Source organism: Lepisma saccharinum, chromosome 21 (genome assembly GCF_977018435.1).
Source record: "Lepisma saccharinum chromosome 21, izLepSacc3.1, whole genome shotgun sequence".
NCBI lineage: Eukaryota > Metazoa > Arthropoda > Insecta > Zygentoma > Lepismatidae > Lepisma > Lepisma saccharinum.
The window spans coordinates 41,409,236-41,424,192 of NC_139249.1; the positions used below are offsets into that span (position 1 = coordinate 41,409,236).

At 38.5% G+C, this 14,957-nt stretch overlaps 1 protein-coding gene across 1 annotated transcript; it reads right to left on the bottom strand.

Annotated features, from left to right (window-relative positions):
- Window positions 1-8,363: 8,363 nt before the first annotated feature.
- LOC146004147 (uncharacterized) lies at window positions 8,364-11,433 on the bottom strand. The gene is made up of 4 exons (XM_083142812.1): window positions 11,406-11,433; window positions 10,657-10,779; window positions 9,566-9,722; window positions 8,364-8,823 (listed from the first exon to the last, which is right to left on the bottom strand). Exons 1-4 carry the CDS (start codon window positions 11,431-11,433, stop codon window positions 8,364-8,366), a joined length of 768 nt encoding a protein of 255 aa, XP_082998938.1.
- Between the last annotated feature and the right edge of the window lie 3,524 nt (window positions 11,434-14,957).

Here is a 14,957-nt window from a genome sequence, read left to right on the forward strand (position 1 = left end):
CCAGTGGCGTACGCAATGGGGGATACGGGGTTTAACCCCCCTTGAACTTTTGAAATATTATGAAAAATGCTGTGGAAAAAATAAAAATGACCAATTTATCACTGTCAAGGACCTGCGGCAGTACTACTACTACTACTAATAATAATATAATAATAATTTGAATTATTATTCCCATGCGGCACGGAGAAAAGCACAGCATTCCAAACACGCGTCTTTAAGAGTGAATGCCTTGAAAATAAACGCGAATTCTTGAAAATAATATATAAGGGCAACTATGATTTTAAAGAGCAAAAGTTGTTTTGTATCTCGGCTGCAACAATGTTCAATGATCATGTATTTTTGTGTGTGAACAACGAGCATTAACTAAAGAAAGTTCTTGGTTCGTTGAACTTGGCTAATGTATAGACAATGGCTAGGCCGACAAGAATAACTCAGTCACCAGTCTGCCTTCCCGCGGCACGTTTGAATTTCTGAATTCAAACGACAATAAGCTTAACTATTGTAAAATGTTTTGTTGGTAACAACAGTGAGACAATCCAGATGTGAATTATCGGGGTTATTTATGCGGCGACAAAGCCGGAAAAATTCCAACCAATTCCGGGAATCGAATCCGGATCTCCCGCATGCTTGTCAGATGCCCTACTGACCAGACCCCCGCAGCTTCTTGGATGAGTTCCGTACTTTGATTATTTCAATTTATTTTAATATATTTTCTTGTTTTTATGGATTTTCTTCACACTTAAAATGTCTCATCTCGTTGAGTAGACAATTATTTCGTAAGAAAGAAAAATGATCTAGAATTTGTTAAAAATCGAATTACTAGAAATTAATTTCGTTTTATTGCTTTCATAAATACTATATTTATGTAGATCTCTACTACTTAATAGTAGTAGTATTATTAGTAGTAATTCAACTAATTAATTATAAGTATTATTAATTATGAGAATGATTATTTAATTTAAGTATAATAAAACAATGGTAATGTGAATTTGGAGAAAGTTTTAGATATAACCCCCTTTGATGAAATCCTGCGTACGCTACTGTGTTGTTCTGTTCGTTATTGGCTTTGTATTGGCAATTGTCATTATTCTTCCCCTGTAGGTAAACCATAACGACGATTTATGATGAAATAAAGCAGATAAAATGGCAAGAACAAGAAAGTCATGCCTGCCCAGGACTTCAACCCAGAACCTTACGTAACGAGATTTGAAATTCTGGAGAAGGCATCTGTGTTTCGCTTGGCTTTCTCTTTCCTCAACTTCTGTTATTTTATAATGCACGTATAATTAAAATGGATCTGAGAAAATACGTTGCGATCCATAATTGTGTTGGTTAGATGCTATAAATGTGAACTCCAACATGGAATAAATTATTCCCTTTTGTATGTGGTTGAACATGAAATTTTCTTACACTGTGACAATTTCTTTTTTAGTTTTTCTACACAGATAAGCTAATCTGGACTGGACCTTCAGTTTAGAATGGCATACGAACTACTACGTGCATCCACCGTGTATCGAACCCGGGATCCTTTGATTATAAGGTGACGACGTTATCATTACGCCATCGAGGAGGCCCCGTGAGAAAATATTAATCACTCGATCTATACAATAATTTATTTAAACATTTACATTTTCGTTTTCATATTTCTTTTTTGTTAACTACTCTTCTACGACTCTTTTTTTGTCTTGGAATTTCTTCTTGTTTCAGGAAAAAAAATAATACATGCAGGCTGTATACCCCCCCCCCCCGTGCAAATAGATAGAAAGCTCACTCTCGAGAACTAATTTATAAATAACGTAACCATTAGGAAACAATTCGAACGTTAACTGATATAACTGCAGATGAAACAATACTTACAGACCCTAACGAAATATCTATTCTTGTATAAGCTCACAGGCAACAGGTATCTGGTGAGTCATTCACTCTTGCTAACTTCGAGCGAAGGTCACTGAACCAAAGGGTGGCAAACAGGCGTCTGCTCTACGAAACTAGGGTTAGCAGACGAGGCCAGTGTTCCTGTTTTATCAATGACGTACGAAATAAGGAGGAACACAGCTTTCATATCAAACTAGACGTGTGTTTTGGTCCCGTCATTGCATGTACAACACTTTCTCGTCGTGGCCTTGAAGGCCTACGTAAAGGCTTCTCTGCAAGAAAGATATCTTACCATTGAGGGGAGGAAAAGTGTGTGTCTGTATCGAGGTCCTTCAACTTTCGTATTCTTGTTCATTTCAGAACGCGTGTTGTATCGTCGATTTAATCCAATCTAGCCGTTCTAGGTTTTAGGTTCTGTTTCTGTTCGGTAATTTCACATTGTCTTCCTGCTTATGTTATTCGCGACGAAGCTTCTGGTTTCGATAATCTGCACAATCACGGGATTGTGTTGGTTGGTTGCTTTGGTGTCTAAGTCCACTTTATGCACAGTAAGACTAATTGCGAATGCACCTACAGTTTAAAGTGGTATCCGAACCACTATGTGCCTACACATTACTTTGCTGCTAGATATTTGCATGCTAAGATGTAGGAAGTGCTACATTTTCAGTGTGTGGAATTAAGATTTACTTCTGATACGAAGAATCGGAGAATGGAGTAGTGAGAAAAGTGTCACCTCACATGTTTGAATTATAGCGCCCCCCCCCCCCCCACACACACAGGATATCGGCCGTGGTTTTTATAACAAAATATAACATGGATGAATTGTGTCAAGAAAAACTGGAGCCTATTCACATCCCTACGGAACTTGGAAGAAAGTCCACGTAGAAATTAGAAAGTTCTGTTCCGACAAAATCGGGACGTATAGTAAATGAAAAAGCAAAGTGCTTTGAACCAAGCCATGAACGCGTGTAGGGGGTGCGGAGATAGGATCCCACACTTTCTTGTTACGGCCGAAGGTGGGGATAATGTGATCAGCATCACGCCCCTGGTCGCCTTTACCTCCCCCCCCCACCAAGTTCCCTACAGGTACCCACTTTATACGACGCTGGGTGGGCGCCGGAGACACTTGAACAGGTGGACAAAATTCCAATTCTCCCCAGTCGGGGATCGAACTCAGATCTCTCGCATGGTAATCAAACTCCCTAACGACCGAGCTACTGCGGCACATATAGTATAGTAGCCTTTGTAATTAAGGCAAGAATTATTTTAGCGTTTCGTTCAACGGTTTTAGGGGAATCATTTTCGGACATAGACTATAACTCTTGTCGGTTCTGCGATCTGGCTTGAGAAAAGGCGATTTTATGACGAACAACATTCCACCTGACAAGTCACGTGACTTTCCTACATTTCCTGTGTCTGTTGGCTATTGCATGAAAGACGAGTTGCTCCTTGAGACAGACAGAATCACACGATCACCTAAAGGTGCAATGTGTGTTGCCTACCTTTCCGGCATTATTTACTGCCATTAAAGTCTTATGGGGAAGAACTTTTTTCCACCACTGTACAAACATGTCTCATACGCGTGGGTGCACACAATGAAATTTTCTGTTAGTACTCTCAACGTTATTCGACGATTTTCTCTCTCAGTAACAGAAGCGGTGTTGATGTGTTCATCCGTAACAGCCCTGACCAGAGCTCCAGTCCACATTTTTTCGAAATTGCTTGTCTCCCCTCTTTAAACATTTAAAACCACCAACCAAAGATAGACGGAACACAGTATACGTAACCAGTACATTGTCTATGGTGGTAACAAAGTCTTACATTATAACAAGTAGGGTCCAATAGACCTCGAAACCCAACTTTCAGCGAAGCACAAGACAATTTTACCTTACGATTTATATACTCGTAGTATTCATCAGGGCAGGTAAAACGTAACCATAATTTTATTATTTTGTCCTCCTCCGTGGCCGTGCTCCTTGCTTTGGACGGCGGCTGCGGGACGGCATAGGTTCGATCCCGAATTCAGGCTCCCGGAATTTTCGGCCTGTGTATAGGGCCGGTGGCAACCCACCATCGTGAGGAAATTGGGAGCTCCGAGTGAGTGAGCGTAATCCGGTCGCGAAATCCTACAACGGCTTAGGGTTGGTCGGGCCGACCACCCGTTCCCCTAGTCTGGCTGCAGATCTCCACGGCAGTAGGTAGGTAAGCCAGGGCCTGTAGCGCTATAGGGTTTCAGGGGTTTATTTTATTATTTTATTTATTTGATATTCTTGCATATCAATGGTGATAATTACTACTTAGGTTTATTCTTGTGTAAATATGTAATACAGCCTACTGGAAACTACTGGAAAAAGTTATGAAACAAGACTTATGTAAGAAGGCCTTATTTTGTTCTACAAAGAGGGTAGGGCACAGCCGGTATAGAATGATAATATTAACATTATTATCTTAATATTAACATTACCGACCCGTAATCAAGATGTCCAGGTTTTACTTTCAGTCGCTGCATATTTCAATTTCAAATAAGTACACTACCATTTGTGTTAAACTTTTTATTTGTTTTATTCTTTGGCAGATTGGAAAACGATATTATGAAGGTTCCTGTTTGGTTGTTCGCTTGTTTTGCTCGATGGAATATTGTTATAATAGCTTTTCACAATAATTAATTATCATTGTGGGGGGGGGATGCCCTCGGCTAAATCCGTAAATGACCTCCTCATTGGTAACATCATGAACACGTCATTATATTTTACACATTTCGATATATTTTCTAAAAGATCTGCTAATTGGAGTTACAACCTCCATTACCCTTGTATGCACGAAACTCTGTCTTCTATAATGTGTGCAATAAAATACGGTCTGGGGCCCGGATGCCGATGACCTTAAAAATATGAAAAATTATCTATAAAATGACCTAAAAATATCAATAAAATAACCTAGAAAAGTGACTTACAAATTTTGTTTTCATTTCAACGTATGACAGTTAGTATGGCAACGTTTTTACTTCTGTAACGTTAGAACTGAAATTGCATGGTGTATGTGAATTTGAGGTATAAAAGTCTGTAAAAATCTTACCTTATTGGGAATTATTGCAGTACGTAATGGCGAGCGGCATGTAGCTTTGTTCCTACAATCGCGTGGCGATAGGATTCTTGTTTTCATTGTTACAGACATCAAAGCGATCAATGTCAGTTCTTGGTTAAAAATTAGTGAGTAAAACGTAATGCAATTACATTACGTTTTTCTGCAATTACGCAAAAATGACCAGGAAAAGAGTTAAAACTGAAAATATGACGAAGAATTTCAAAATAAGATTTAAATTTTTGTTTGTATTCAGAATTTTAATACTTAAGAGCAATGCATACTACATAAGGAAAAGGAGATGATATGTCCTCAAAATCCGGCCCCTGGATGCATATTATGCAGTTGTATTTTCTTGTTAACTTACGGTGATATATGGGGTGTTTATGTTTCCCTATTTTTGGTTCCATTAATAACAGGTTGATACGGAGGGTGATATCCCCAGCAGTAAGATACAATTGCAAAAACTGGGGGAATTCTGGCATAAGCTTCAGTTGGTTTATTTTCCTATTAGCAAAAGTTGAACTTCAAAAAATATTTTTTATAAACTCCAAAACTCAATGGCGCAGTAGGCATCTGAGGGCCAGGGCCTGTCAGAGCGGCTATTTTATTGGGTGATGCGTGGTCAGTGCATCGAGTCCCATCGCCGCTCTTATCTGGTTTTCGAAACCTGAGCCCGCTACTTCGTTTCCAGTAGCTCCCCAATTGTCCTCACGACACTGGGTCAACGCCGAAATTTCATTGGCTCTAACCAGAAATCCAACCCATGACCGCTCGTACCAAAGGCAAGAGCGCTAACCATTTGGTTACGCTGAGTACCCATATGATATTTTGTTACTAACGACGTAAATTATCCATAACTCATGGATGGTCGATATCGATGGAACTAAAGAATGCATTCTGGGTAAGGAATAATCTACTAACAAGTGCTGTTGTAGGGCAATGTACTTACATGTCGATTTGTAAATTCACATATCCGTGGCTGAGGTCCTGCAGGAAACAACTCAACAACAACCAGCAACAACAACGACGACCTCTGATGATACTGGCTGCTTAACTTTTCAGTAATAGGTCCTAGGGTACAAAAATGAAACACTAGAATGTAACTACAAACCATGAAAACGAACCATTTGATATTCATAACTGAGAATATATATGATAAATTTACAAAATAAATCATCAAATATCCTACAAAACACTAGAAAAGGACGGCTAAATTAGAAAAAGTGAATGTTGTCTCATGGAACAATAGTTTTACCAAAAAATGTGTAAAACTGTTCTTTTGATGGAATTGACTCACATGGCAATACTATCCATAGTGATTTTTCCGAAAGGAAGATAGGAGGGGGGAGATTCATATGATTTTGTTACAGACAAACACTCAAATATATAAATTCGCACTGTTTTGAAGTCAGTATGAGACGTTGGACATCCTCAGTCAAAATTCTTCTTCTCTTTTCAAATTCCTATTTTGCCTTAGGACTTTCATGTATGCTAACGTTTGGTAGATTCTGATTTCAATGTAAACTAGGAGTACAATATTTTCAGAAATGAAAAGCAGGACATTATGCACTGAAGCCCCAGTCTCCATGTTTTAAAGAAAATTGTTTTCTGGTCCCCCGTTCCAAATACAAGTATACATACTTGTACATAAAAGCAAGATTGTCCATTCCTTTAAAAGACTACTCAAAGTGGAGAAAGTGCTGGGAGGCATGTATGCAAACCTTCACTTAATGTATTGGCTCCATGTTGAATCAAACAAACATACCCCCAACCTGTGAACTTCCACTTCCAGCTCTGTTTAAAGTAACATGTGAAATTTTTCCCACTTTCTCAAAAAAGTAATGAATTCTGTTCCACACTAATTCATGATATTAAGCATGACATGGTTAAAATAACTTTGATTTAAATCGGCCAGCCGTGCATAACATAAATATGAAAATATGAAAAAAAAAAAATGATAATTTGGCAACTATCAATAAAATCGTACTTTTCTACACACTTATGAACACCTGTAAAGGAAAGAAAGGCTTCCTATTGACAAATCAAATGAGTCATGTTTATTTGTCTAAGAAACAAACAATGAACTAATAATGCAATACACAAGTTCTATCCCACTTCTAAACTTTTTGAAACATGCATACTTTGCGCGAGAATGAAGTGCTTGCAACCAATTAGGCCTACGGTTTTTCAGAATCGACTCAGGAAATTCGGAACATGTTGAAGTTAGGTTACATCATTTAGTAATTAACTACTTTCTTATTGTTTCAACTTTAAGTTTCGACTTGTCAGCTGTTCATATATTGTTCATATTGAAATAGGAAACTTTCTGTTGGTGCATTTATGTCTGGTTAACATAAACTAAATTTAGCAATTTTGCGCACATTATCCAAAAGAACACTTCCTTGGAACGTCCACCAGTCTCATGCCTAACCTTGTTTCGCTCTAAAAAAACTTCGAATATTGTATTTCTACATATTCACAGAATTCGCATACAGTAGTTTCACGAACAATGTGTATATGAAAATATGAATAAATGCACACCACACTTTCAATAAAACTTACAAATACACTTCCTATTGAATTGAAGGTATTTTTTAAACTGCAAACCGATGATTCATGTTATGCAAGACATTTCGCACCACATTTTTGAAAGAAAGGCGCCATATTTAACTTTTTGGAGTAGGGTCGCGAACTGCAGGACAAGAATCTAAAAGAGACGATTGTTCTGTGAAAATCAGGACCATATACCTGCGCAAAAAGTTGATTTTGAACAATGTTTTTTAGGCTACGGCCAGACGAGCGATATTTACTGCCAGAATTCTGCCGTAAATGTCGCAACTACAATTATCGCAAGTGGGTGGTCACACGGTAGCTGTAAATGTCGCTCTACTCTGCGTTAAATATAGCAACAAAATTTCTGCCCCGGCCAGACGAGCGACATTTACTACGAAAAGCATTGTGTTCAAAAAGTGTCTTGAGTTTGCTGAAAGAAATTGCTCCATTCATAGTGGCATGTAACAATGAATTGCCAGTCGAAAGCAGCTCTGTGCTTGCTTCTGATTCGTCGTCGTCGGCAAAAGCGTAAGAGACAGTGGTGGATTCATCCTATTATTAGTGAAAGATCGTACAAAGGAAAGTTTGTGCTTCTTCATAGGAAACTGAAAGACTATCCAGATAAGTTTTTTGAATATTATAGAATGTCTACAAGCTCCTTTGAACTGCTACTTGTAACTGTGAGTGGTAGCCTGAAAAGAGAAGGTACAGTTATGAGGGACTGCATAAGTGTGGAAGAGAAACTCGCAGTTACATTACGGTAAGTTTAGTTTAATATTACTGAAAGTAAAAAGATAATACATACTACACAGACATTGATAAAACTAGAACATAACAAGATAAAATGTTCTCTACAAATCAAAGAAAGATAACACTGACTCTGATTCAACATCTGATTCAACGGTAGTTCTGGATGATGATGATGTGCATGAAGTTTGGGGAAGCAAATTTGTAGGGGAAACTGCTTGAAATGAACCCCTGCGTTCAGCAGCATCATCGTAAGACTTGAGCAACTGCATGACCTTTATCTGAAATTCTAATTTATCTGAAGGATGTAGTGTTTTCACAGTTGGTAGCAATGATAATAGAAACATTTTGTCAGGATCATTTTCATGTGGGTCGGGCCAGTTTTTTCCAAGAACGTCCAACAATTCCCTCTCAAATGAATCTCCAGATCTCCTCTTTCGTTTGGCAGGTACAGCTTTAAAGTGTTCCGTCGAAGAGGTGGCATTGCTGGTATTGGTCTGCGAGAGTTCTTCCTCTGTTCTGTGGTCAATTTGGTCATCAGTTTGATCCATGTTTCCGGACGTCCTGCAGAACAATATTGAAAAGAAAAACATTCATGTTACAAAAGCATAATACAGAGGAACAGATCAAGAGACAGGCGGGGCATAAGTGTCCAGTCATCAATTTCATCATATCATCACTCATTCCCATCATCGATAATGCAGTGTAATGCAAGGAGTGAAAATATAAACCCAGTCCATCAGGTTCGTTCCCAAACAACATTAAATAAAGGAACGTAACGTGGACCGAGTATTATTCCATGTCGTGAACACGAGACATTACTTCCGACAATCTTCATCTCGTATTTTTCTTTAGCATCACTGCTCAATTTACAGAGATGTATACTCGTGACTGGCATACAAGCCGAAAAATTGCAATGTTGGTTGGGTTGTCTAGTCACACGGCGCATGATGGTCAGACATGGAGGGCTTGCTTCAGTGCTTCTTCAATAGGATCGTTACAACCCAGCAGTGTCCGTGACTGTACATACATACAACTTTGTTAGGTCCAGAACCTCCACCCCATCCCCCCGCTCTCCAACAAGTTTCAGATCAGCTGCGTCTCTGATTTTCACATATGAAATATAGCAACCCTAATCATACCAAAAGTTAACTCCCCCCCTTACGTGAACTATATATACGCCCATGCTTCAAGGAAACAAACGCAAACTACTGATTTGAAATTTATATATTAATGTACTGGAATGTGAAACAAAATCTATGTCCAACAACAGTTTAGTGTAGTAATTAAATAAGGTAGTACTTACTGCCTAGATTGCAAAGTCGGAAGAAGAAAACACATTTGTTTGTGGTAAACGTAAGGTTTCCTTGTAGTCGCACCACTGCCACTACGTCCATCTTGTGATTTCACAGATCTTGTAACTGCATCTTTCAAGCTTTTCCAACGTTTTTGAACCTCCTTACCTAAATTAATCATAACATTCATGAGGAAAATTCGAACTCTGTTCACACAATTGTTACAAGCAAAATGCTATGTCACAAATGTAACTTTAAAGGTACAAACATTTCAAAACTAGTGGCGTCTCCTGTGTACGTAACTAAATAAACAATTAAACCTGTAAATGATCAGTCATGTCATGTCATGTCACGCTTCTCAAATCACTAGTTTCTACAGTTGGCATGTGGCGAAAGTACAATAACAAAGCTATTTGGATTTTAGTTTGAACATGTATTTTATATTGCGTTAACCTAATAAAATCGCCACTAGCTTTGAGATGGTTATAGCTACAATATACCACATGACAGTGTCTGAAAACAATTTATGCATAATTGTAACTGAAAGCAACTCTGTAAACACAACGAACATACTCATCTCAGTTTAAATCACAGGACATCAACTAGATGGTACTTACACATTTGTTTTTACAATTAAATTATTCTATATTTAAGATCACTTCCTGCTTTTTTTCAGATACCTGGGTTCTGGATGCTCTTTCCGGACATTGCATTTCGATTTTCTAATTGGTCGTGCCACAATTGCTGACATTGTCAGAGAAACCTGTGTGGCCATATGGCATGGTCTTCATGCTGAATACATGAAACAACCGTCTGTGGAGGACTGGCTTCAGATTAGCCACAAGTTCGAAAGCAGAGCTAATTTTCCGCATTGTGTTGGCGCTATTGACGGCAAACACATCAGGGTTATTAAACCCTGGAACAGTGGGAGCGAGTTCTTCAATTACAAGAAGTTTTTCTCCATAGTACTAATGGCAGTAGCTGATTCTGAGTATTGCTTCACGCACATAAATGTTGGAGCTTATGGAAAAGAAAGTGATTCAAATGTATTAAAGGCTACAGATTTGGGGGGAACAAATCTATTCTAACACATTATCTTTACCAGAGCCCAAGACATTTTCAAGTGAACATGCAGGTGATCCAATTCCATATGTGTTTGTAGCTGATGAGGCCTTCGCACTCTGCTCAAGTTTGCTGAGGCCATATCCTAACAAAAACCTAACACCTGAAAAGAAGATATTCAATTATCGACTTACCAGAGCAAGAAGATTTGTTGAATGTGCATTTGGCATATTAGCAAATAAATGGCGGCTGTTCCATCGCCCCATTGATGTTAGTCCGGAGTTTGCCGATTGTATTATCAAAGCATGCTGTGTACTACACAATTTTGTTAGGAAGAGAGATGGGTACAACTTTGAGGATACACTTTCATGTCCACTAGAGAGTATACCTGCTCAGGGAACAAGAGGAAATAAAAGTGGTGTTCGGATGAGAGATGCTTTCACTACCTATTTTTGTCCTGATCGAGGATCACTTCCCTGGCAAAACGATTGCTTGTAAAGCTGTTCTCAAAATGTTCAAAACTTTTTCTATACTATGCTCCCCCACCCCTGCATGGAACACACCATTGGCATTGGCTGTAATTATTTACTTTCGTTTAACCCACTTATGAGCATAGTAATACATTATACTATGTTTTCATTTACTATCAATATCATGTCATTTCGTCTTGTTCATTGCAATGTTTGTAGTAAACAAAAATCCTAACCTGCTAATTGACGTAATAGTGTAAAAAATAATAACTATGTACTTTGTATTTTCAATACATTTTGATTCGTTTCAAGTACTTACCTATGTCGTTTCTTTCTTCAGAGGTCATATCTCCCCAACCACATCCATTGTCACTTTCATCCACGCATCCATCTTCATGTTTCTGTTCTTGTAGTCTTCACAATTCGTGTCAAACAAACAGGGATTCTTTTGGATTTCAATTATTACATGTTCACTGTCAATATAATCCATAGTTGTACAGTTCGACAGTTAAATTACCGCAGTAAATGTGGCAGCTACAAATATCGCTACGCGTGGCCACGCTCACGCGGCAAATACTGCGGAAAAAATGGGTCCAGGCGCATTCCTTCGCGACACGACCTTGAAGACGCGCCAAACTGGCTACAATTACTGCTGCTTCTGGCCACTCCCATTTACGACCTAAGGGTGCATTTCTTCAGCTACATTTACGGCAGAATTCTGGCAGTAAATATCGCTCGTCTGGCCGTAGCCTTAAGGCTAACTTCACCGTAAGTCAATGTAATGCAAATAGTTTACAGAATGAATAGGAGTAGCGCGTAAGTAATTTACACTCTTACCTCTTATTATCATAATAATTCCTATGTGCTGTCATCGGTCTGCGAGTTCCGAAGTTGCAGCTTAAACACATATTTCGATATTATTGTAACTTAATGTTTTCCATTTCAGGAGGTTTTTCGTCATCCTCATATATGATTTGTATAACTATGGTGATATGAATACATGGTTATTGTTCGAAGAGTCACTTATTAACTGTTCATTGTTGCTAACAATAATTGCCTCACAAGCTGGTGCAACGTATTATCGCCAGAAAAGTGTTCATGTGTGCATATCCTCACGGAAGAAAGTGTTGCCTACATTCTGTCCCTTTATCTCGAACGAAAACTGTCTCTGCACAAGTAGTAACGCGAGACGAGCCCATGAACACGCGAGAGCATGGTTCTAAGACTAGTAGGTTGGCTCATCCGGCGGGCGACTTTCGTCCCTTCCAGCGCATTACGTCATCTGGTGAGCAAATGTCGCAGCCAGCGGGTAGAAAACACATAGCAGGGGTTCTTTTTCATTGAATGAAGTTTTCCGGGGAAGGTTTAAAACCTTATTTACTGCTTAAAAGGACTGGTATTTCTTTGTGCACAAAGTGAGTTAAAGTAGGAATGAATAGAGCGTAGAGGAGGAGCATACGGAAGAAAACCTGTAGCTAATTTAGTCGCTTTTTCCTCTGTACCTCAAATTAACACATGTTGCATTGATCCTTGTAAGTGTTTGGACAATGTGATAATATTTTCGCATTTTCACCATGGCTGTTGCTTTTTTCTTCTATATTTCGCAAAGGCAAGTAACAGAAATGCTTTACCTGGTATTCGAACTTTTGTAACTTACTACACACTACTTGCGTTTACTAAATGATATATTGTCTGATGATACGTAAATTTAAAATGAAGCCTACGTATTTAAATTCCTAAAATGTAACGTGTTAAAACACATTCTAAGATCCTTCAGTGTCATTGTACTAATTTCAGTTAGTTTAATATACCATATCAGTGTTTGTGAAAAGTAGTAAAGTTCACTTTTTGATATAAAGGAGGAATTAACATGTGACCATAAAACACACATATGTATCTGCATTTCATACGACTACACCAGAAAATAAACCTACCTTTTTAAACCGACTCTTCATAATGTCCACCAACCATTGAAAAAATTATTTCGAGCGTAAGGTTTTCCTCTAACTTTGCTTACTCTGAGATGTGAAGGATTTCGGTTTAGCATATGCAATGATAGTACTTTCAGCGTTTGAAGAACAACATAAGGTACAGTTAATTACATTACAAATAATTACTATGTCAAATGTTTTACAAATACGTCAAAGTTAGATCTGTTGCGAGTTGATCGGGAATCATCTCGATTCAGTATTTTTTTTAAAAAAAGGCAAGACAACGCTATAGCTGTCAACAAGCGTTCGAAATTTGCTGTTAACATACGTCAAAGTTTTCGTATTTGATAGAAAAGTACATGTAAAACACCTTCTAGAAGTCTGAGAAAATACCGAATACATGGCTTCTAAAGGGCACTGCATACGGTACATATCTGTCAAAAATTTCGAAAGTAACCCCTCTCTCGCCGCGGCCTTTGTGTGCGACTTTTACATTTTTGCACTTATTTCAGAAAAAACATATCTCTGAGACTATTTGAGCAATCTACTTCGGATAACTTTTGTTTGAAAGCAAAAACACGCGACCATGTACACTTCAGAAAGCTCAAGTGAGAAAAACGGGGTTGGGAGGGGCCAAGTCCCGAAATTTCAATGAAAAAAATCTGGCGTTCGCCCCCTCTTCTCCCGTTATTTTGGAAAAAGGGCGCAAACTTTTGCATTGCTTTCAAGGAATAGACCTTTTGCAACAAAGTGAAACTTGTTTCAAGTGCCTAGTCCTCATAGAGGCTGAAATATGACGCAATATGTACAATCCTGCATTTTGGCAAAAAAATAACTAATTTGCATATTAGAGAAAGGGAGGGAGGGGGTGGGCTTTCTTCCACATGACATTTCAAAGTCTTATCTCAGCATCTGTCAGCGTTTATAACCTCACATACAAGTATGAAGGTCCTAAAAGCACGTGAATGTTGTAATCGGCACCATGGGTCATATATGACCCATTGGCTGTTTTCGCCTATACTTTCCATGGGTCATATATGACCCATTGGCTGTTTAAAGGTTAATGATATTTTATATATAGCTATGGGGTTCTAAAAGTACGATATATTTAAAATTATGATTTTCATATTCAGTTGGTGGTAAATGATTATTCCGGATTTGGAATGAATCAAGTTAGAGGAAGGGGAATGCTCCTCACCCCTTTTACTATATAGCAACCTGCATTAAAATAAATACATGTAACTTTGCTCGCAATTTTCATATTACAAACTCCTGATTTTCCATTCCATTAAATTCAAAATGAGCTCAAAATAAGCTCCAGAACTTTATATGTTTTGGAATTGTTATCTGGTCTTGAAACCTGTTTTGAAATAGTCATGAATTGTAAAAGCTAAATAATAATAAATAAAAATTATTTAGGCAAATTTTGCATTAAGAACTATATATTCGCGTCTAAAATGGAATTCCCCATGCTCGACATTTTACTTAGGTATACATAGATGTGTGAAGTACACACGCTTCTACAAAGCCAAATCCACTGTTTTAGTACATTTTCATCTCTCGGAAATCTAAAATACCTAACAGCTCCTTCTTTAGTCTTACGGTTGTAGTTATTACATCCGAACACAGCACAAGCCATTTTGAAGAAAACTCGCAGTAAAGAAAGACACGTCTATTTGTTAGCGAGAGACAAAGATTCACTGCCAGATGTAGCGGGCGAAATCTCGAGTTGCTCACCAGTTGACGTCACAGCGGTCCCGGGGAACCCCCGGCGATGCGCATGAGCCTACCATGTCTCTTAGTATCATGACGCGAGAGGAAAGGCATTTCGCGCGAGCGTGCGTGCGTGCGCGCGCGCGCGTGTGTGTGTGTGTAAATATATCTACATAACAGCAAGCTCCATGGCGGAGTTGACACCTTTAAGCGCTGCGAAGCCAGAT

What these genes read in the sequence shown, in the direction of transcription:
- LOC146004147 (XM_083142812.1), bottom strand. Translation starts at nt 11,433, where the DNA reads ATGACCTCTGAAGAAAGAAACGACATAG. An exon ending in TGAAGAAAGAAACGACATAG is followed by an intron (nt 10,780 to 11,405) that starts GTAAGTACTTGA and finishes TCTTCTTTTCAG; the next exon opens with GTGTTAGGTTTTTGTTAGGA. An exon ending in TGAAAATGTCTTGGGCTCTG is followed by an intron (nt 9,723 to 10,656) that starts GTAAAGATAATG and finishes TGATTAATTTAG; the next exon opens with GTAAGGAGGTTCAAAAACGT.